General features: G+C 36.7%; 1 protein-coding gene across 1 annotated transcript in view; it reads right to left on the reverse strand.

The window, feature by feature from the left end:
- The window catches only part of TMPRSS15 (transmembrane serine protease 15), a 179006-nt gene that overhangs the window by 97784 nt on the left and 57606 nt on the right, over positions 1-23616 (reverse strand). The window contains exons 9-13 of the mRNA XM_004711306.1: positions 23308-23414; positions 14594-14734; positions 13786-13935; positions 7755-7860; positions 5633-5783 (exon numbers count right to left, since the gene is read on the reverse strand). Coding sequence (XP_004711363.1) covers positions 5633-5783; positions 7755-7860; positions 13786-13935; positions 14594-14734; positions 23308-23414 — 655 coding nt within the window. The remainder of the gene's footprint in view (positions 1-5632; positions 5784-7754; positions 7861-13785; positions 13936-14593; positions 14735-23307; positions 23415-23616) is intronic.

The following is a 23616-nucleotide window of genomic DNA, read 5'->3' on the forward strand; positions in this document are numbered from 1 at the left end:
ACAATTGATGTATGTATGGATTGTGATAAGAGTTGTATGAGCCCCTAATAAAGTGATTAGAAAAAAAAAAGAAAATGTCTGTACAAATATGGAGATTCTGAAATCAATATCCCCTTTCTGGAAGGACTAAACAAGAACATTCTTAATTTAGTTAAACTATTACCCTATACTATCCTATATTTTAATTACTAGCACCCTTGGGAAGGGAACACATTAAGCTGATGCTTGGAAAAATTAATTCACCTTAATGCAAAATAAATGATCAGAATCTTCCTGCTGATACAGCTCATATAATTTGTTTCTAAAGGAAATATCAGATGATTGAGTCAGAGAAGGGTGGGGGAATACTGATGGCCATAGAGATGCTAATTGTTGTTGTTAGGCATAGTAGAGCTATCCACAATCTTGCAGAAAAATCTTGTATGAAACAGAAGAAAACATTGCCCAGTCATTCCCACAGTCATTGCTGCTTTGTATCCATTGTTGTAATCAATTAATGTAAATCCTAATGAAGGTCTTTTTTTGATCCTCTGCTTTACTGAGCATGATATCCTTTTCCATTGTTCCCTCCTGATAATATCTAAAATGTGAGACATTTTAAAAACTTTTCATTTATACTTTCCTTAATGTCATCTTGCAATGAGAGTCTTTGGTCATTAGCACATCAAATTTATCCTTGAAATGATTTCTAAATTAATACTGTATATATTAAAGGTTACATTTTTAGTTTCTTGTATTTTCTTTGATTTTCTTCAGTTTTAGCCTTAACTCGCATATGAACATTTGCTGTTCTATTCTGAAGTCTGTCCTTGGTTTTGTCCTAACTAATGATATTGATCTCTATTAACTCTCTCCACAGATAAAGTTCACTGAGTTTCCTTTTTCTCTTTTTTTAAAATAACCCATGGGGTGAGATCTACATGCACAATGTACATGTTATTGAAAAGAAAAAGTTTTTCCAATTATCAAGTACTAGTCTTTCAGAATCCTATCATGTAACCTCTGTTATTGTTCCTATCATTTTCTTCCCTGTTTCCATCTTTTGGATTACAAACCAAGGATACTAAAAAGAGCTGAAAATCCAGAAATAAAAAACATCAGCATACAGACAACTGATTTTTGTTAAGGGTCCAAAAAATATCAAATGGGAAGTGGATGCACTTTGCAACAAGTAGTGCTGGAAAAAATGAATATCTTCTTGCAGTAAAATGAAGCAAGACCCTTACCTCATTCCATGCACAAGAATAAACTCAAGGTGGATCACAGACCTTGAAGTAAAACCCCAAAGTATTAGGGTCATTAATGAGGGAATTGGGACAAACTTGAGAACCTTGGCACATGAAATACATAGACTATTGGAAATAGTGATGAATACAAATACAGAGGATTCACAAATTGACAAATGAGATACAATGAAGATAAATCACCTGTGTACATCGAAAGAATTCACTGAGTGTAATAGAGCCCACAGACTGGGAAAACATCTTTAGCAATGACACATCATACAAAGGCCTTAATACTAAAATCTACAATACTTTGCAAGCTTACAATTAAAAAAAAAACAAATTGCCCACTAAGGAGATGGGCAAAGGACTTGAACATATCTTTCATAAGGAGAGAAATCTGAATGGACATATGAGAAAATGTTCCCGATCATTAGCCATAAGAGAAATGCGAATTTAAACAACTATGAGATACCACCTAACACCCTCAAAGACAGCCCCAATTCAAAAAATCAGAAAGTAACAAGTGTTGGAGAGGCTATGGTGAGATAGGAACTCTTATCCACTGATGGTGGACCTCTAGGTATATACAGCCATTGTGGAAATCAATTTGGCAATATGTAAAACAGATGGAGATTGATAAGACCCAGCAATCCCCCTACTGGGAATATATCCAGAAGAGGCAAGAAACAGACCACGGGCGGAAATCTGTGCTCCAATGTTCATCGCAACAGAGTTTACAATTGCAAGGAGTTGGAAACAACCCAAATTTCCATCCACAGACAAATGGATCAAAAAACTGGTACATACATACAATGGAGTATTACGCATCCCTAAAAAGTAGCGATGAATGCATGAAGCACATTGTTCATAGGAAGAACTGGAAGAAATCATGCTAAGTGAAGTAAGCCAAGCACAAAAGGACAAGTACAACATGAGCCTACTGAAGCAAGCTTAGAAAAAAACAAAACAAAATGGGGTATAGGGGAAAAGCTACTATATACATACATCCCTGGGGTGAGGTCCAGCAACTACCGCAGGGACCTAACACAATCCAGGGATACATATGGCTGCCAACTAAATAGGAGTGAGAAAGAAAGAGGGAAAAAAAAAGACATGGGTAAGGGGGTAACAGGGGCACTAAACCACTCAAAGGGAGGGTATTGTTTATATCTCCACATGGGAGGGAGAGAGACCAGGCTTCAACCCCATGCACCAAGACATGAATACAACATACTGGCATGTACCAGGAAACCAATAGAGTGGTCTGTGGGGCTGGCCCCAATCCCAACTAGGCAGACAACCCCCCAACCCCCTAGAAGAATACACTTCAGAGTATAGCACTGAAGCTACAGCTTGGGGAGGAGGGGCCTCTCTGACTAGAGTACACAGGAGAAACAAAGAGGGATGGAGAGTGAGGGGAACACATCCTGGCCCACCAAGCCCTGAGGATGATATTCCTGCTCAGAGCAGGCAATGCACAGGGAGGACCATAGGGCCGGCCCCGCCATGAGACATGATGTCCTTCACTGAACCATAGTGCTATGGAGGACACCACTGGAGACATGTGGGGATTGTGCCCAATCTGACCTCATCACATTGGGGCAAAACACTAAGGACATGCAAGAGAGCAGCAAGAGGAGCAATGTGATGAAATTCCCGGGGAATACCAAAAATGGACTTTGGAAACAGAGTGTGGCACCCTACCAGGATTGAAAGGAAATACTCGTAAAGGCCAACAAACAGACCTTGAACTCCTTATAGGCTTTTCCATTTTTGTCTGTGGCTTTCTTTTTGTTGTTGTTATTTTGTTTTTGCTTATTTTAGTTGTTGTTATTGTTTTGTTGGTTTTGACTTCCTTTGTTGTTTCTTTGGCTTTGCTTGGTTTTGTGCTAATCAATGTCTCTGCATGTCTATCTAGGTAAGATAGGCAGGATAAACAATTCAGAGATGAAAAGAACGGGACTGATGGTTCCAGGGGGATTCAGGAGAAGGGGAGATGGGAGAAAGAAAGAAGGGTGGGGAACCAACCCAAGGGCAAGGGAACATCAAGTGAACTAAAATCATTGGAGAGAAGCACGTAGGATGCCTAGTGGGGCTTAATCAAGGGCAATGTAGCAACAAGTAATTAGTAAACCCAAATAAAGGCTGAATATGATGTTGGGACAAGAGGAAACTAAGAGAAAAGAACCAGGAGGCAAAGGACATTTATAGGCCTATGCAACCACGAGGTGTCGAAGGGATCAGGTGTAAGGCATCATCAGAACAAAAAATCTTACCATAGGGAATGATGGGGGGAGTGCGGAGTGGAGATCCAGAGCCCATTAGTAGGCCACTGGAGATCCCCTTGCAGAGGGGTCTCGGGGAGGAGATGAGCCAGTCAGGGTGCGATGTAACAATGATGAGAAATACAACTTTCTTCTAGTTCCTAAATGTTTCCTCCCCGCTCCCACTACCATGACTTGAATTCGATCTTGCAAGTCTGGCTAGACCAGGGGAGGTACACTGGTACAGATAGGAACTGAAAATACAGGGAATCCAGGATGGATGAGCCCTATAGGACCAGTGGTGTGAGTGGCAAAACAGGGAGGGTAAGGGGAGAAGGGGTAGGAAAGAGGGAACCGATTACATGGAACTGTGTGTGACCTCCTCCCTGGGGGACAGACAGCCGAAAGGTGGGTGAGGGGAGACATCGGACAGGGCAAGATATGACAAAATACCCATTTATAAACTATCAGGTGCTCATGCGGGAGGGGGGACCGGGGAGGGAGGGGAAAAATGAGGACCTAATGTCGGGGGTTTAAATGGAGAGAAAATGTTTTGAGAAACGATGTACAAATGCGCTTTACACAATTGATGTGTGTATGGATTGTGATAACAGTTGTATGAGCCCCTAATAAAATGTTAAAAATAGAAAAAAAGAGTTGTATGAACCCCTAATAAAATTATTTTAAAAAAAAGAAGATGACACAATAAAAGTGTGTGAAACAACAACAACAACAAATGATCAAGGGTTCATGAGGGGGAGCAGGAAGGGAGGGGAAAATGAGAAGCTGATACCAAGGGTTCAAGTAGAAAGCAAATGTTTTGAGAATGATGATGCCAACAAATGTACAAATGTGCTTGACACAATGGATGGATGGATGGATTGTGATAAGAGCTGTAAGAGCCCCCAATAAAATGATTTTTAAAAAAAGAAAGAAAAGGAAAAACAAAACAAAACAAAAACGGACTTTATAGATGTCTAAATGCAGGCATGTGCCTATGTAAACATATTTATATAAAACGAGAGGGGAATAGCTCTATGTATTTATATCTATATGTTAAGAATTAAGGTAGCAGATAGACATTGGCCTTGACTCAAGTACTCCCTCAACACAAAAACACTTTGTTCTAATAATCCGGCATTCTGGATGCTCACCTTCCCAACACAATCACTGAAGACAAAATGGGTGCATAAGCAAATGTGGTGAAGAAGGCTAATGGCGCCTGGCTATCAGAAGATATAGCGTCTGGTGTCTTAAAGGCTTGAAGATAAACATCTAGCTGAGAAGCAACAAAGCTCACATGGAAGAACCACACCAGCCTGTGTGATCACAAGGTGTCAATGTGATCAAGTATCAACCATCTAAGACCCAGAACAAAATCATACCCAATGTGAATGGGGGATGTGTGTGTGGAGTGGAGACCCAAAGCCCATCTGTGGACAACTGGATATCCCCTCACAGAAAAGTCACAAGGAAGAGATGAGCCAGTCAGGGTGCAGTATAGCACCGATGAAACACACAATTTTGCTCTTGTTCTTTAATGCTTCCTTCCCCCCACTATCATGACCTCAATTCTACCTTACAAATCAGATTAGACCAGAACATGCCCACTGCTACAGATAAGACCCGTAACACAGGAAATCCAGGATAGATAAACACCTCAGGGCCAACAATGAGAATAGAGATACCAGGCGGATAGGGGGAAGGAGGAGAGAGAAAGGGGGATTTGATCACAAGGATTAACATACAACCCCCTCCCCTGGAGACAGACAACAGAAAATTGGGTAAAGAGTGACAGAAGAGGATGTAAGATATGAAAATAGTAATCTATAACTTATAAAGTGTTCATGAAGGAGGGTAGATGGGGGAGGGAGAGGGAAAAAGTGAGGAGCTGAGATCAGGGGCTCAAGTGGAAAGAAAATGCTTTGATAATGATGACAGTCAATGTACAAATATGCTTGACACAATTTATGAATGTGTGGATTGTGATAAGAGATGTAAGAGCCCCCAATAAAATATTTAATTTAAAAAATTGAGGTTGATTAGGAAAGAGTAAGAGACTTCTCTATCTTCAGAAAATAGACCATAATTACCCTAATCAGACTATGGGTAAGTGATTTAAATTACAAAGTGTTTGCCAACCTTAAATTCCACTGTTTCATTTATTGTAACTTGTCCATAATTCCAATTTGCTCCATAATTTCCTTCTTTTTGGAAAATTGTCTTCTCCATGTTTTGATCACTGCTTATATTAATGCTAAATTTATAGACATCTTCACCATACATGTAATACCTAGTTTTCAAACAAGCATATAAAAATTGTTTTATTTTTATTTAGAATGAGTAGTTTAAAAAGCAAAACATAATTAAAGTGAAAACAATTAAAACCTGCATAATTTTGATGCAGGACCAGGAAGTGTTTGATTCTTTTATACACAGGGTTTCCATGATTTGGAACTGATTTAAAGGCGGGTAAGAGCAACATCAAATATTTTGATAGGAGGATGTAGTTGAAAGGGAAGAATGGAATACAATTTTGTAAAAATAAAACCTTAAGGATTTGAAGTAAAGACTATCCCGAAAGTATTTAGCTAAATTAAAAATATTGCAAGCTTGCAAATGGTTCACCAAATGCAACATGAGGTCCTGCTATTCCATGAAATATTTGTATGTGCAAATCCTATAAATGAAGGAAGCTTCCAAGGAGGGAGTCATTGGGGATTTATCTTCTCATTTAACTGTGCCTGCTCAGCTTGATGTGAAGTACATTGCATAATTATCCCCCATTTTTGGTGCATTAACTTACTTAAGTTAGGACTGTGTTTTTCATTATCCAACCAACCATCTCTAAGGTATCTTATAAGAGGATCCAAGATAAGGAAAGTGCGACTTGAAGGGAAATAGTGTTAATTATTCAGTGCATAATTATTTTAATATTTGTCTTTGCCTTTCTCAAGTAATATGCTGCCAATTAAATGTTGGCTTGCTAATCACAGGGTCAGTGGTTCAAACCTACCATAAAGGTTTTGAGTCTTAGAGACCTTATATAGAGTCACAAAGAGTCAGAATTGACTCCATGCAACGGGATACTTTTTTTTTTGGGGGGGGGGCGCTGGGAGGGTATCTTGTTTCCTATTAGTTACATAAATGTCAGGACAGGTCAAGCCATATTTTATTTTATTATTTTATTTTATTCATACTGATGAACTCTGCAGGAGAGATGAGGCTCCTGTAAAACTTTAGAGTTTCAGATTTCCTGGAGTCATTATGAGTGATTAGCACGGAGTATAATACACAAGAAAAGAAAATCTTGTAGTAAAGAGGACTTTTTTCTAGTAATCTGTTACAACTATTAAGTTGATGGCTAAACACCCCTTAAGAAAAGATTCATTCAATAATATTATCATAGTATTGTTTATAAAAATTAAGTATCTTTTCCCTAGACTTAAAGTTCAGCAGAAAAATGATCTTTTCATTCTGGAAATGTAACTGCTCTCAACTCATAATTAGGCATCTTTATTGTGTAAGAGAAGAGTTTATTTTAAAATAGTTTTGTGCAATAGATTTGATGTCATGTTATCAATGATTTGGAAATCCTATGAAAAATCAGGACTTTCATGAAATAAATAACTTTGCATTAATTTTGCCTGAAAATCACTTCTTCCCTTCTGGTTCTTTTTGATTATCTGTTAACACAAACATCATTGTCAGGTACCATAGTGGTCACTGAAACAGTGCGCTAATTCTCCCCTGCTCCTTCTAAAGCCTGTTTGCTCTTATGCAAACAAAGAACCTATATATGATCTGGATTCTACTATTGGTGCATTAATTTTGTAATGCCTTTACCAATAAACCTGTTACAATGGAGTTATTTATGAGCCATGGTGACCCAGCTGTATCGGTAGATCTGCACTCCACAGGGTTTTCAATAGCAGCTGATAATTGTAAAAGTTGATCTCCAGGGTTTGCTTTTGTGGTACATCAAGGTGGACTGAAATCTCTGCATGTGTTATTCACTAAACAACAGTGGTAAACATTAGCACCACGTGGCAACTCTTCTCTAAGCTCTTTACTGTCTTTTAAAATACCTTCTCTTTACCCTTGGGTACAGGGGTTTCTGGGGATGGGGAACAGAGGCAATGAACATGTTGTTACGTTATCACTTGGTAGAATTGTGACATGAGCATTGAAACTTGGAAGAACATTTTTGCGTAATCTGAGCTGGGCAACTAGAAAAAGAGTTCAACGTGTACCCACAACATACCAGAAACTAAGGCAGATGGGCTTCAAAGTGGGGGTCAATGGGAGGCTTAACAGTCTTACTCTTACACTTCTCCATCCAGGTCCAATTGGGGTGGAAATGTAAAATCCTATAAAAATATCAAGAAAAAAGCATAGGGTTTAAATGTTAGCATTTGTATTGTGAGCTATATCTTTCATAACCAGAAAAAAAGAGAAAGACTTCCAGGTGGAAATACATGTAGCTGTATTTAAATATAATGCAAAGGACTCTAGACTCATGCCCAGAAGGTAGCAGATCTGACATAAAGATTTTTATTTAAAAACATATTTTATAATACTAAACCTCTAGATTTATTATCCCAGGACCTTGACCTAGATTGCCGCTAAAGACATTTCAAACTCTGTCTTATTATAAGTCTATATAATGATTTCATTATATGATCATGTCTAATACTACTTTAATTCCATATTACTAGGTATTTTGGTTAATTTACTTTTTATATATAAGCATCAGCATATAAGGATACTGAGGCATGCTGGTGGAATAACTAATGATACACAAAGTATTTAAATACAAAATCAAAGATGCAGTTAAGAGTTTTAAAAACCTAATGTTTTATATTCTACTTACTGCATTTCATTTTTCTATCTATAAAGTTACCTGATTATTCCTATGAATAAAAAATAATCATATAGCAGAGGAGCAGAAAGCATGCTAATCCACATAAAAGCTCTCTAAATAATGAAGCCACTGCATAAAGTCCTTTCTGATTTAACCAGTGATTTAAGGCATTTGAAGTGTATGAAGAGTTGTTGGCGTGAGAATGAACCTGAATATGTTTAGAGATTTTTTAAATGATTATTCTTAGTTTGTATCTCATAATCTGTTATAGAAAATAGAAAGTATTGTTAGAAAGTGGGGTATATTTTCACATGGATTTGAAATATTAGATAAATCCAATTTGATTAAAGTAAAATTTTATGATTTTTTTCAATGTAGTGTTTATTTGGGAAAAAATATTTTCTCTTCTTCTTTCCGGAAGAAATTGTTATAGTTGGTATTGCATGTGTAATTCATACTCACTTATTTATCAAACACTGAAGAACAGGGTTTAGAGAAAAGAAATTCAATTGGACATGTTTATAAATATATCAAGGTATACTTAGATCAGTGAGTCCAAAATTATTCAAAATAAGCAAGCATTTTATCAGGATTGGAATACAGCTGAATGTCTTTCTTATTTAGATTGAAACTAGCAAAATAGTGCATGCATAACTTTCTACATTATTAGCATAATACTTATGATTATTACAGATGCTCTATGAGTTGGAAAATATTGGATCTCAATGTTGTTTTTGTTCTTGTGGCATTTCATGGAATACCTATTTTAGCTATATAACATTTATATCTATATCTATTTCTCTATCTTTCTATCTGTATACAAACATACATATATACATATATATATTTATATAGATATATAGTCAGTTCTCAGTTATCTACCCAATGGGGTTCATATCCAATAGGATCCATAATCTAATTTCTAATACGAATCTCTTTGAGTTTACTTTAAGTCTAGTTATTTAGAACATACAGAAGAAATAAATAAAATAATGCAAACACTACAGGAAAATAATAAGATCTTTAATTATCTAGAAATATACCTGGTTATAATAACTAACCTTTATATATCAGTTTCATTGTGCCAGACAATGTTTTCCTTTCTTTTCAGCCATAGTAATAGATTTAATGCTTCTAATATATCTATGAAATCAGATTCTGATGCCATCCACCTCTCACAGATGAAGGGAGTACACCATTAGAGAGAAAAGAAAACCTGCCTAACAGACAGAATATCCATTCAAACCCAGATGATACACCAGGGTTTCTATTAACACTTTTTATTACTATGCCATTTTGCCTCCCCAAACACTAAAAAATATATGTGATCTTGTTGGGGAAAACATACAAAGAGACAGCTTCTTTGGGATATCTAGCTCTTCTGTGGCCCCTACATTTCTGAAGTTTTCACAAGCTACTAACCTTATTTTTTCTGACTATTTTGAAAGCCCAGTCTGAAAACCAGGAGATACTGCTCTGAATCACTATCATCATCTCCACCAGATGCCCTTTCGACTCGGAGGCACACAGAGACCCAGGGCTTCCACACCGCAGAGATTTAGAAGTTGCTGTTCCACCAGGACAGAGTTCTTCAGAAGGACTTGAAAAGTTAAGAGGCTTAGATGTTCTGCCCTAAAGCAATGTTAATGCAAAGTTTATCTGTTTCATTTAGACTTTCCTGTCATTGAAAATGAAGGTAAAGAACAAAAAGTGCCTGCATGGATAAGAGGAGCAGCAGGAGAGATTTCATTCTCTTCCATTTCAGAGGAAGGCTGTTCTGACACATAAAAAAGCAGGTTGGAAGAAAAAGGCCCCTTGGGGTGGGGGGATGACTGATAAATTATGAAATCACAAGCATTCAAGTTGGAGAGGACCTATTAAGCCTTATCATCTGTCCTCATTATGCTACTGACTGCCTCTGGTGGGCTCTGAACTGCTTTTGTATAATTTTAAATAACTTCTGCTACCCAACTCTCACCCGAGACTCCATTTCAGACCCAACTGTTAAAATCCTCCACCTGACCTTCCACCTGTTTCACTTTGGTCAGTTTCTTCTTTTCCTTTGGTTATTTAATCTGTTGGCAAGCCGAAACCATTTTTTCTCCTGTAATGTACTTACACTCTCCAAATACCAGTGGTATCCTTTTATCTCTTATTATGATGACACAAAAGGAGAAAAATGATCATTTGAACATCAAAGATTTCAACTATATAAATGGTATCTGTCATAGTCAATGGATATAAATGCTTTCTGTACTTTCTTCTGACTACTCTTGTCCAAGTGGGGTAGAAACATTTTTTCTTATCATAAAAAATAATGATAATATTATCTATTTTAGGTGAGGCCTTTTTAGTGGACTAGGGTCATTATTCACTTAGGGGTCAGTCTCCTGCTGTGTGAGGTACTAATTTATCCATAGAGGATCAGGCATTGTGAAACAATATGTTCAAAGAGTCCAAATTCTATATGAGAATATTCATGTTACAGTTTTAAATGCTAAAGATTTCTGGCTTAATAGTATGGACTATCTACTAAGAACACTTTTTTTTGGACCATATGTCCATATTTGCAACTTAGTTAGCAGAATCATGACTACTTTACTTTTATAGTTCTGAAGAGTCTGAACTATTCCCACCATATTGCTCTCTACTTGGATCTGAGTGACAGGACTTGTTTTCTGACTTATAGGATAGCTGGTCACATGCATCCCTTAAAAAATGTCCCAAGGGTGCAGTGTTTAAATTGCTTGCCTGCTAACAGAAAGGTTTGTTGATCCACGAGAGAAAAATGTGGTATTCTGCTTCTGTAAAGTTCCAAATCAAACCCTACTGGGTCGATTCCAGTTAATAGAGACCCTATAGAACAGTGTTGAACTACCCTCAGAGTTTTCAAAATGCTATATCTTTATGGGCCCTGACAGCCTCATCTTTCTCCCATGGAGCAACTAGTGAACTGTAACTGTTGACCTTGTAGCCAGCAGGCCAACACTTAACCCACTAAAGATTATAAACCTGGACAGGCAACTCAACTCTGTCCTACAGGGTTCCTATGAGTTGAAAAGGACTTGACAGACATGGGTATATGTCTGTCTTAAAACACTCCAGCCTTTCCTCAGATTAACCTCTACTTATCAATCACAGTGAATCCTATGACACTTATGCTCAAGAATTTTCTTTACTCATTTTACTAAGAGAAAAAGTCATGTCATAGAAGTCATAAAAGTCTTCTCATTATCTGGAAGCTAGGATACCTTCTCAGGCTACTTGGGACCCTCAAATCACTTGGCTTTTCCTCACGCCATACATAAATCCCTCTTGTTCCTCTCTTCTGTCTGGAATAATTTATAAAACCAAATCCTTTAAATTCTCATGAAAATTCACTTTTTCAATAAGGACTAATTGGGTCATTCTACTTAAATCGGAAAAAATACACCAACACTTAACCTTTCCATTCACCATGATCTATATTCTTCCACAAATATTTGGGTGCAAACATGCATATTGTGTGTATTTACTCTCTTCTTCATGGGGCTAAGGGGAAAACGTTAAGTGAAGATGCTGGTAGGTTTATATGATTCAGTAGTGAGTGACTGTTAACGGGTTCATTGTAATGATGAAAATTTGCAACTCTAACATGAGGATTGATCAATTTTTCCATACTGCTGGGTATAAAATAAGCCACCTCACAAGCAGGAATCATGGACCTCACTACTCTTAAAAAAGAAGAGCCAAGAGTACAATAGATACTTTTGATTCTGAGGAAACCTGAGCTAAACCTTCACCGCCCCCCACCCCCAGAAGACAGAATACCCTCCTGCAGAGTACCACCAGCAGCAGCGGAATGAAAAGCCAGAGCGTGAGACAAGGGTAGCGATGCTTTGTCTCCAGTGCTCTGGATAAGTTGTCAGGAGATATTAGTCCCTGGAGAAGGACACCATGAGGGCTGAATCCAGGACGGGGTTTCGTTCTGTTGTCCATTGGGTTGCTATGAGTCAGAACTGATAACAGTGGCACCTAACAATGGGCAAATGGGCACATGTAAATCCCCAAAATTTTAGTATTATAAATTACATTTTAATTGATTAAAGACTCCAATTAAAAGATAGAGATTGATTGGATGGTGCTAAAACAACAACAACAACATGATTCAACAATATACTGTCTACAAGAGATGTATTTTAGACGTACATACCATAGTTTGAAATAGAAAGGATGGAAAGAGATATACCCTGAAACAGTAATTTCATTGTATGTGGAATCACAATCATTGCCTATGGAAAAATCTGTTAAGAGTCTAAAGATGCATTCCATTGGGTAAATCTGCTTCACAAGGCCACTTTAAAGGGATGAAAGCACTTTGAGGCATAAGGTGCACCTGACCTAAGTCATGTGAAAACTGGACATTGAAGAAGGAAGACCAGTGGAGAATTGGGTCTTTTGAAATATGATGCTGGCAAAGAATATTGCAAATCCCATGGACTGCCAAAAAAACAAATAAATCTGCCTTGGAAGAAGTATGGCCAGATGTTTCCTAGAGGCAAGGATGACACGACTTCCCCTTACATAATTGGGACATACTGTCAGGAGCGATCAGTCCCTGGAGAAGGACACGACGCTTGATCAAGCAGAGAAGCAGCAAAAAAAGAGGGAGCCCCTCGACAAGATGGATTGACACAGTGGCGGCAACCACAGGCTCAAACATGGAACAGTTTTGAGGCTGGCGTCGGACGCGGCAGTGTGCCTCTCTTTTCACAGGGTCATTGGGTGAGAATCCACTGGATGGCCCTGAACAGGAACATCCATGAATAATCACACACCCCAACTAAAAGGAACACAGAAGAAAACAGTGTTTAGAAACGTAACCTGGCTTATTCAAGTCCACTTAACTATTAGTTAATGCAGACTTGTGGAACTAGTCAAATCTTCATGAACTTTATGGCCTCTGGATATTTTTCAATGTGATGCAAATGTATAGGATAAACTATATTTTAGAAACACTGACCTTTTGTTTATTTGCTAACCATTTTTCATCTAAATAATTCTTTTAAATAGAGAAAATCTTTAAAGACTGTCTTTTTTTTTTCACTTTAAATATTATTTTAATTTGTATGTTGGCTAGGTTTTCATGGAGTTTAATAATCTACCAGTTTCAAAAATAAAAGAACAAACAGTATTTTGTTTTCCTTTGCTACCTCTTACACAATTGCAAAGTGATTGATTCTGAAAGATCGTTTCTGGTGAGAAGTCAGCTTCCCTCTTTCATTTGAAGAATCATCTGCCTTCACGCATAAGTAGGGGAAACGAGCAGGTGGTCATCGTAAATCCGGGATTTACAGCCCTCACGATTTTCAGACTGGAATGGGGAGATTCCAATCTAGTTTCAGACTCTGGTAAGACTGTCTTATATTATTATTATAATTTGGATATATACCTGAAGTATTTCCCAAAGTGTGGTCAACGTTTGGTCCAGTAAGAGGAGGAAAAGTGTTTCCTCGGACCCTTTCCCATTCATTATCATCATTTAGGTCTTGGATCCAGAAACAAAAGCCATCTTCAAAGTTGCAATTAATTTTCTCATTATCTGTGAATTAGTAGTGAAAACAATAAAATGTAGTTTGCCATGTATTTTAATAGATTTCACTGAAAATAATCTAGATTTATTATTTATAATTAAGTTGCAACTATCAAGTAGTTCTTTATTCATCATTACTCTGTTAATTTAATTTAGTTCAAAAACCAGCATTTATCATCAATCTGCTACATTAATCTGTTTCATATATCTTGTCAGGGCTTTACAAAACCTCCCTTACTGCTCTTTTGACATGATGTGTATGTTTTTTTCATTGGTTTACTCCCACAAAGTTTGCTCAACACATCTTCCCACATATTAATAAATTAAAGACTTTGCTCAAAATGAATTTGGAAAACTCTTAGATTTGGTATTATGTTACGGTTTTAAAACTTTGAATACATATAAGTGTTATTTAAGTTTTTACATGATTTGTAATTTTTCTCAAAATGGCTATTCATCTCATTTGAAGAACATACATTCTTTTCTACTTTTTCATTTCTAAATATCAGGCAGAGCGAGCTACACATAAGAGATACAGATTGATAAATTTGCATAATAAGACAGATTAAAATCTTGCAAAAAGATCGAAGGTTTTGCTCCATTTAAAATTTCATTATAATAGTAAAACATCTAAAAATGTTAAGGCTACAAAATAAACAATACTTACTATTAAGGTCTTTGCTGTTAAATGCAGTATATGTTGCATTAAAGCCAATATATTCACTTTCCTCAGATCCTATAAGAAAGGTGACTGTAATTTGGTTGGAAAAAATCCTAATTGTTCCAGGACTTCTTTCTGAGAGGGAAGCTACAAAAGAAATGATTGACTGTTATATATACAAATTTATCTAATCTGATAAAAGTTGATTGAAAGCATTAGTCCTTATCTCTACTTTATTTCAATTTAAATGGATCTTCAATTAAACATGAGGAAATTTCAAATTATTATATATGTACGGTTTATAGAAACCTGTAAACCAAATTAATAGTTTTTGTTTTAACTAAATACACTATATATACATACAGAAATAAAACATGCAAACCTTTACTGAAAAATTTCCCCTAGGAAACACAAGTTAAGCATTTGTAAAACTAAAAGATTGGCTTTTTCAAGTATTTCCCATGTCCCGTGATGTAAAACTGGGTCAGAGTAATAAAAACAAATAATATTTCAATATAATGGCGAGATCCCAAAATAATCCTTGGTGTCTAAAATACTGTTCTTGTAGCATGTTATATTGATTTTCTCATTTTTTTAACTTACCTCTGAGCTCCTTAAGGAATACCCTTCTAAATTTTTGATTCCCAAGTCTTAGTATTGTATTTGGTATATGATGATTTACAAAATCACTGTTGCATGAAATTTGTTTTCATAAAATGTTTATAGTCTAACATGAATTGCCTAAAGGCATTATGCTTTTCTCAAGAGGGTGAAAATTGGTTCTTGAAGACCAAAAAAATCTTACTTTCTTTATATTGTGAATGTGGTATATGTGTATAGTATATAAAAGTTGTACAGTATAATGGTGATATTAAAATTTCATGGAGAACAAGCAGTTATAGAAATATTTGACAGATATTCCTTAATGAGGGTGATAATGAAAAAGGGATGAAGTAAATATAGGTTTGATAATCTGAACTAAGCATCGAAGTGTATGTTGGAGACAAACATCATTGTTGATAAATGGTTAATAATAAGTTCTAAAGAAGAACCTTTTTAAACTATTAAAGGATCTGTTCTTTTCATGTCATTTTTGTACCAATTATATGCACTATTATTTCAGCAGAAACTAATATAAATAGCATCACAAACATTGACTCACACATCGTTTCCCACAAAAAATACTTGTTCAGCATTTTCTCATGAAGATCTACGTTGGTCTTGAAACTCCTCCAACCAGACTACTAAGTGCAAAACCCAAATGATTCTCCTCACATTGAGTGAAAATTTTGAAGTTCATGTTCTCTACTCTCTAAGGAAGTGAATTTTCTAAAAACTTAACTTCAGGGACATCTATACTTTTCTTCCTTGCTTTCTTTCCCCTTCATAACTGAGTTCTATGGTGCAGGGGCTCTGTTTGTTAGTGGCTCAATGGGGTTCTTGGTGTATGCAATGTGTTGGATCCTGACATAGTCCAATGTCTACAGCATAATTCAGGAGTTTATGTTCTGTGGTCCATTAATGTGCTTCAGAAGTACACAAAAATCTCTGGAAATGATATTTAATATTTGTGTTTATAAGTAGTTAGTAAAATGTGCATTAAATTATTTAAGGCTTCTTAGCTAAAAAAACAAAAACAAACAAACACAATGTATCTCGAAATATAGTGGAATGTCTTGGTTAAGAATAGGAGCTCCAGAGTCATCATCCCAATTCAGTGCGGGTTCTATATTATCGGAGGCTTTTCTGTGCTACTGTTCCCTTTGTTATAATAGTGCTGTCGCTGACTGCCACTGAGTCAATTCTGGCTCCTGGCAACCCCATATAACAGTAGAACTTCCCCCATGAAGTTTCCAGATGGCCAGGTTTTTCTCATTGAATGGGGTAAAGCCACCACCTTTACGTTAGAAATAGAGAGCTTAGCCATTTGTACCACCAGCAGTCTTCAATATAACAGTACTCTCCATATATAATGTGATAAAATTAAATAACAAATTTCCATATATATATATGTCATACACACACACATCTGCTATCAAACCAATTGTATTAGTCTAGGTACTTTAGAGAAACAAATCCACAGCAACTCATGTATACGAAAGTTTTATGTAAAGAAAGTGTGCATCATGAAAACATCCCAACCCAATGCTGCCCAAGCCCACAAGTCCATCATAACCCATTAACCCAACAGCAGTCCACAAAGTCCTCCACCTCACAAAACTGAGGCAATGATGCCGACTGCAGGAGGAAAGCTGAGTCAGTGAACGAATAAGCATCTCAGCACTATCAGGGGTCTCCACACAGCTGCTCCTGCACCCTGGGCTGCATCTGGATAGGTCCATGTGGCTTCTCCTTGGGGATGTCTTGTAGGAAGTCAATCTTGCAAGCTGAAGCAGGGAACTGCTAAGGCAGCTGCACCCGGTGCAACCATCACAAAGCAAGAGACCTGAGAACTAGAAAGGCGAGGCTCACCCATTTATCCCTCCGCCTTTCAATTAGCCCCACATGCGATTATCGGCCAGGTTGGCACAATTAACTAACTCAATCCACCCCTTGCCAACCTGGCACCTGTATATAATTATTAGCTTCCACAATTGCAATTAAGTAACACCTATACCTTAACCCTATAATCCTGTGAATTTTTTCCCCTACCTATGAAAGTTTGTAAGCCAACCACTTCATGCCTTTATCTACTATCTCACCAATTCTGACTTATAGTGACCTAAGCGGCAACGGTTCTCAACCTGTGGGTCGTGACCCTTTGGGGATTGAATGACCCTTTCATAGGGGTGGACTGATTTATAACAGCAGCAAAATTACAGTTACGAAGTAGCAACGAATATAATTCTATGGTTGGGGGTCACCACACAACACGAGGAACTGTATGAAAGGGCCCCAGCAGTAGGAAGGTTGAGAACCACTGCTTGTAGGGCCAAATAGAACCCATGGCCCAATTCACAGGAGCAAATGTCATCTTTCTTCTGTACAGTGGCCAATGTATATGAGCCACCAATCTTGCTGTAATCTTGATGTTTGTAATATATGGAGCCTAGTGCTAATGAAATGGTGAAGAAGTACTCATACTCTATTTTTTTTTCAATCACAGCTACAAAGAAAAGAAACTGTGGAATTATTTGATATGGGTGTAGTGTCATGAGAATTCTGGAAGAAATACTTAATTCTATGAGGCACTATAATTAGAGAATCTTAAAGAGTTTTGTGAAAAGTAACACTTTCAAATAGTGATAGTTAAATTTTTCTGTGTAATGTATAGCTATAGCCAGAGGTGAGTTAAAATCTCTTAATTTACCCCAAAGTGGTGAAGTAATAGAGTGAAGCTTATTGAAAATGCTCCATATTAAAAAATATGTGCATATGTTATTTTCACAAGTTATATGCAATATGGTCACATTCGCTGCATCTAGTTTAAAAGAACAAGTGAATTTATCTTAGGAGAACTACAGCAAGAACTCTTCTACATGTGACCTCACCCTGGGGGACAGACAGCAGAAAAGAGGGTGAAGGGAGACGTCGGACAGGGCAAGACATGACAAAATAATAATTTATAAATTATCAAGGGTTCATGAGGGAGGAGAGAGTGTGGAGCGAGGGGAAAATGAGGACCTGATGCCAGGGGCTTAGGTGGAGAACAAATGTTTTGGGAATGATGAGGGCAATGAGTGTACAAATGTGATTTACACAATTGATGTATGTATGGATTGTGATAAGAGTTGTATGAGCCCCTAATAAAATGGTTTAAAAATATAAATAAATAAAATTTAAAAAATAAAAAGCAAGGATGGCAGGATCTGTCTCACATACTTGGGACGTGTTGTCAGGCAAGACCAGTCCTTGGAAAGGAGGTCATGCTTGGTGACAGGGAGCATCAGTGAAAAGGCGGATGACTCGAGACAAGACAGCCACCATGATGGGCTCATCTAAGAGAACAGCTTCGAGGATGGTGCAGGATTTGGTGTTGTCTCCTTCTGTTGTACATCAGATCATTATGAGTTGAACCAACTTGACAGCAATAACCCAACCTGATCAAGTTACTGGAAAAATAACTTTTAAGAAAAAATTATAGAAGATGAACTCTTTGTTGTATAGCTTTGACTGAATCTGTGAGCACTTTTTCTTAGCAATATAGTTGCTCAATTTTAAAAGCATAACCTTAGCTACACTGTAATTGCTAGTATTCTGGAAATAAAATACGACCTGAGCACTTGAGTATGTGAAATATAGCATAACCGATATTCATTTGGTAGCATGTTTTCTAAGCTTATCAATTTGGGGAAAAAATGTGCCCACGCAGGCTATTTCTTATTATCATCCTCTGTGATTTTATATAAATAGTTATATATTTACATGAATAACAACAATATTAAAAGAGACGAGTACACAAATCATCTCAAACTTCCTATATCTGCTTCATAATTAGTGTGGATAATTGCTACAGTTATTGAATTAAATATGACACCATTATAATTGAAAATTACATATTTTTGAACTCCCATGGAAACTTCTGCCTTACTTGAATTTCCATGTATCATTTGCAGAATATTTTATTGTATTGTGTGATATCACTTGTTTTCTCACTTTCCTCTATTTTTCTTACTATTAAAAGAATCTTTTTTTTTTACTATTAAAAGAATCTTTACATCACCAATACATGGTAAAATGATTGGAAATGCCCTTAGAATGCCTTTATGCTGGCAACTCATAAAGTAAATGACATGTATTTTGTGATACTGTATGTTTTTATTTACATATAGCTTCTCTGGCAATTCTATATTCCACAATTAAATGAAAATATTTTCATATCTAAATGTGATAATAATAATATTGAATATAGATATTCTGAATTGGGATTTAATGTAAATAAGTACTACTTAATTTACTACTTTACTTACTTTACTACTACTTAATGTTAAGTAAGAATCTCTAAAAAATCTTTCTAAAAAAGTTAGGAGATGAAAAAGAAGCATGAGATTTTAAATAGAATTGAAATCATCATTTTTGCAATACAAAATGACTTTAGTTTCATAGAAAAGATATTGTATCCACTAATTATATATATTGATATGTTGATAGCATATGGCAGGAATAATTATCTGCTACTTTATATGTACATCAATACATATTAGTTAATTTTTCAAAATAAACCAATAATGTGTTAGATGCTAAGTTAAAAATTAATGTTTAAGAAAAAGTTCACTTTATTTAAAAATGCTTTTAATTTAATTTTATTAAATGCCAATGCCATTCCTTAAATTTTAAAGTAAAATTTGAAACATTAAAAATATTTTCTGTATACATGACAGCTATCAGAAATTTTAAATGCTAAAATCCACATATAAGCCCTTAGTCCAGTGCCAGTCACATAAGTAGTGCCAAATTAAAACTAATATTATTATATGATAAAATATGCCTCAAACATAAATTCAATCAAGAAATTTTATTTATGAATATTCACTTTTTAATCACCCTAAGTAAAATAGGAGAGCAAAATTTATTAAAATAAATGCAGCTATTATTAAACTTTAAAATAGATAACGCTTGCAAACTCTACACATTACTGACTTCAAAATATGAGCAAAGAGAGGACCTGGGAAGATAGCATCGAGATATGGCCCCCTGCTAAGAACTTCCCTTGGATGATCCAGAGATCGGCAGGTGAGCAGGTCAATTCTGGAATTTAGATGTAAGACCGGTATGCTCAGCACTCTAGGAATATTTTAAACTTCCCTCCGATTTTTCATCCCCAGAGATGCTACAGAGCTCACTGTGGTCTCCCCTGTCCCTGAGCTCAAAATACCTGCAGGGCAATTAATGCCAGTCTCCTCCCTTCCCCTCTAGGTCTGTGACTCCCCAACCAGAGGAAATATCCCCAGCCAGACTCCCTCCTTCCCCCCAAGGCCAAGCAGCAGGCCCCATGCTCTTGATTGTCTCAGAGCACTCGGAACCCTGGAAGCTAGAGCTCACAGAGGCCTGCTGCACAGAGAGCCTTCCCAGCTTCGCTCCCTTACCTCAATGCTACATCAATGCCTTCTATGCTATTCAGATATATACTATTCCACCGAATCTGTGACTGACATTTTCAGTGAATATTATTGTAAATTTTCCCTGGCAATCAACTCCCATTGTTTGTGTAAATATCACCCAGACATGAAATGATTGAATCTGTGCAATTGAATGATTCAGGCACTGTGATATGGAGTTAGCCTACATTGGCCCAATATCCCACTCTAGATAGGGCTTTAAAAAATTAGTACGAGGACTAATCAATAACAATATTAATGGAAGATTGTTATGCCACAGGAGGATTATTAATAAGAATCTTTACCATAAATGAATAAGGAGCTTTTGAAATGGAGCCAAAGGCAGATTTAAAAAAATGAATTATATATACTATATATGTAATATAATATAGAATATATATATAGATACAGACAGAGAGAGAGATCCAGAAATGGGTTTTGAACTTGCACTAAATCCTATGTCCAATTTAAGAAAAATTAGTTTTTACATCATGGCCCTGCTTGATACTTGTCCTCAGGAAGGGGACGTTCCTATAGCAAAGTGCGGAGAATCAATTAGATGTTGTCTGGGGCCTCAAAGGCATTTTTTCACCCCAAATGAGCCGCCATCTAAGTGATATCAACTAAGTGCACATGGAAGAAGCACACCGATATCAATCACAGAAGGATCGTAAATCATATTATCCTAAATCAAAGGAGGAATTCGTATCAGAGCCTAAATGGTGAGAATCTGGTTTGCAGATGGTTATGGATGACAGGGGTGCCCAAGATGCATTTGCGTGACACACACAGGAAATAAGCCTATGTCCTTAATAGAGGGATGGCAAGAAGGCGGTTACCAAATGGAATGCACTGGAGAGAAAATGGTAGGAGCTCAGAAGGGTCAACCTGACTTGAAAGGTTAAAACCTTGTCAGCTCGTCTCCCCTCCAATGCACATTAGGCCTGATGTGGTTTTCAACATTCTCTGAAAAATATTTTGGGGGTTTTATTTGTTCGTATTGGCATTTGTCCCAGTTGTGTTATATCATAGGGATCACCCTCTTGGATTTTCGCTATATGTTTATGTTTTTCAGTAGTTGAAATCCAGGATTGATGAACCTATAGGGACGGCAAGTAGAGTGAGGGTTCTGGGGGCTGGAGTGGTGGCTGGGGAGGGGCAGGACAGTAAAAGGAGCTGATGTCAAGGAATTCAAGAGGGAAAACAATGTTTTGAAACTGATTGTGGCAGAAATTGTACATTATTGCTTGATGTCATGAACTATTACATGATAAGGTATCTGTATCAACTTATGATAAAATGGTTTTGAAAAATTTTATATACATGAGGGAAGCTACTTAATGAACTCTCCTTGCACATTTCCTTTGCACACTCATTTTATTTCTTCGTGGAACTCTGTTCTTACTTTACTGGCTGCCATGAATCCTACTGTGAATTTCGGGTCCAAGTGAAGCAAGTTGGGTGGACAAATGTACATTGCAAATGTCATTCTCTATATTTTTCTTAAATCTTCTTAGTGCCTCTGATGTTTAAGATTATGTTTGAACTTGGTTAGAACATGATACGAAGTAGTAGGACCCACTTACTGTCATCGGATTTATTTCAACTTATAGTGAATTTGTAGGGCAGAGTAGAATTTCCCCTGTGGGTTTCTGAGACTGTCGCTCTTTATGGGAGTAGAAGACCCCCTCTTTGACCCTCGGTGCACATGGAGGTCTTGAACTGCTGATCTTGTGGTTAGCAGATCAAGGCTTAATCACTATGCCACCAGTTCTCCAAGTGGTATTACCGATGCTATGTAATCATCCTTCATTTTTTTGACGTGAGGTGAGCAGCCAATCAGTTGAAAGGGGAGTTCTTGTGCGGTTGTAGTCTGCATCCAATACATATGAATTGTGGGACAAGCTTGATCTCTGTTGATTCCTGCATCCAACTCTTCATCCTCAGATCTCTGGTTCTTGGCATGGGAACCATTAGCCTGTTTTCTGACCAACAGATTTTTGGATCTCCTACAATGCTGGGGACCTAAGCAGTTAGTTTGGGGGCATTGCAAGTCTCCACACTGTATGAGTTATTTCTTTGAGATACATTTTTCTATATACACTTCACTGATTTTGCACCTCTAGAAAAACTGGTTTATTAGTGATGGGTTCATGAAAAATGGTTACACAATAATAAAAATATCATTTACTTCCACGCAGTGTCCTCTGATTTATACTGCATTATTTTATCAGTAATATCATAAAAGTCATGCCAGAGACAGGTGTAGTGCCCATATTGTGAAAAAGCACAGAAAACAAACTATATAATATTTTAGAAATTCAAAATAGTACTTCTTAACATTTATTTGACTTTTATATTGAGAAGTAACCTTTAAAAACACATATTAAGTGAAAATGTAATTATATTTCCAGCAAGTTTCAAATGAAAAACATTAGAAGAGTGCATGGAAAATAACATTTCTTTTGTGATTAGAAAAATAACATAGGCACTGAATTTCTTTTTTTAAGTCTTAGGAATCAGTTTTGGGGAGTTTTTTTGGAATCAGTTTTGCTTATTTCTTTTATTGACTCAAAGCTCAAGCCTCTATTCAGTTCAGAATCAAAGGGGAACTATATCACACCAAAACATTTCCTCACACAATTTCATTTTGATAATGGATTATACATTTTTACAACTTACCTCTTAAAATCTTGCTTGATCCTATGCCTTCGTAAATTTTTAATACATCTTTATAATATACAATAAAAGAACCAAAGCTCAGTCCAATAGAAAGTCCTGGGTTTACACTAAATTGAAAGGAAAAAAAAAAGAAACATTAGTTATATAATAGTCTCAGCAGAGAGAGCTGGAATTCGCCTCCACAGATAACACTCAACAAAGCCCACCAGAGCAGCTTCACTCCTCACACACGGAGTTTTCACAAGTCACAATCAGCACATGGTAACTCACACAGGTATAACTATTCGAATCTGTATGATTCAAAGACAG

The sequence above is a fragment of the Echinops telfairi genome, unplaced genomic scaffold (genome assembly GCF_000313985.2).
Source record: "Echinops telfairi isolate 266 unplaced genomic scaffold, ASM31398v2 ScPeMD7_7469;HRSCAF=8507_0, whole genome shotgun sequence".
Lineage (NCBI taxonomy): Eukaryota > Metazoa > Chordata > Mammalia > Afrosoricida > Tenrecidae > Echinops > Echinops telfairi.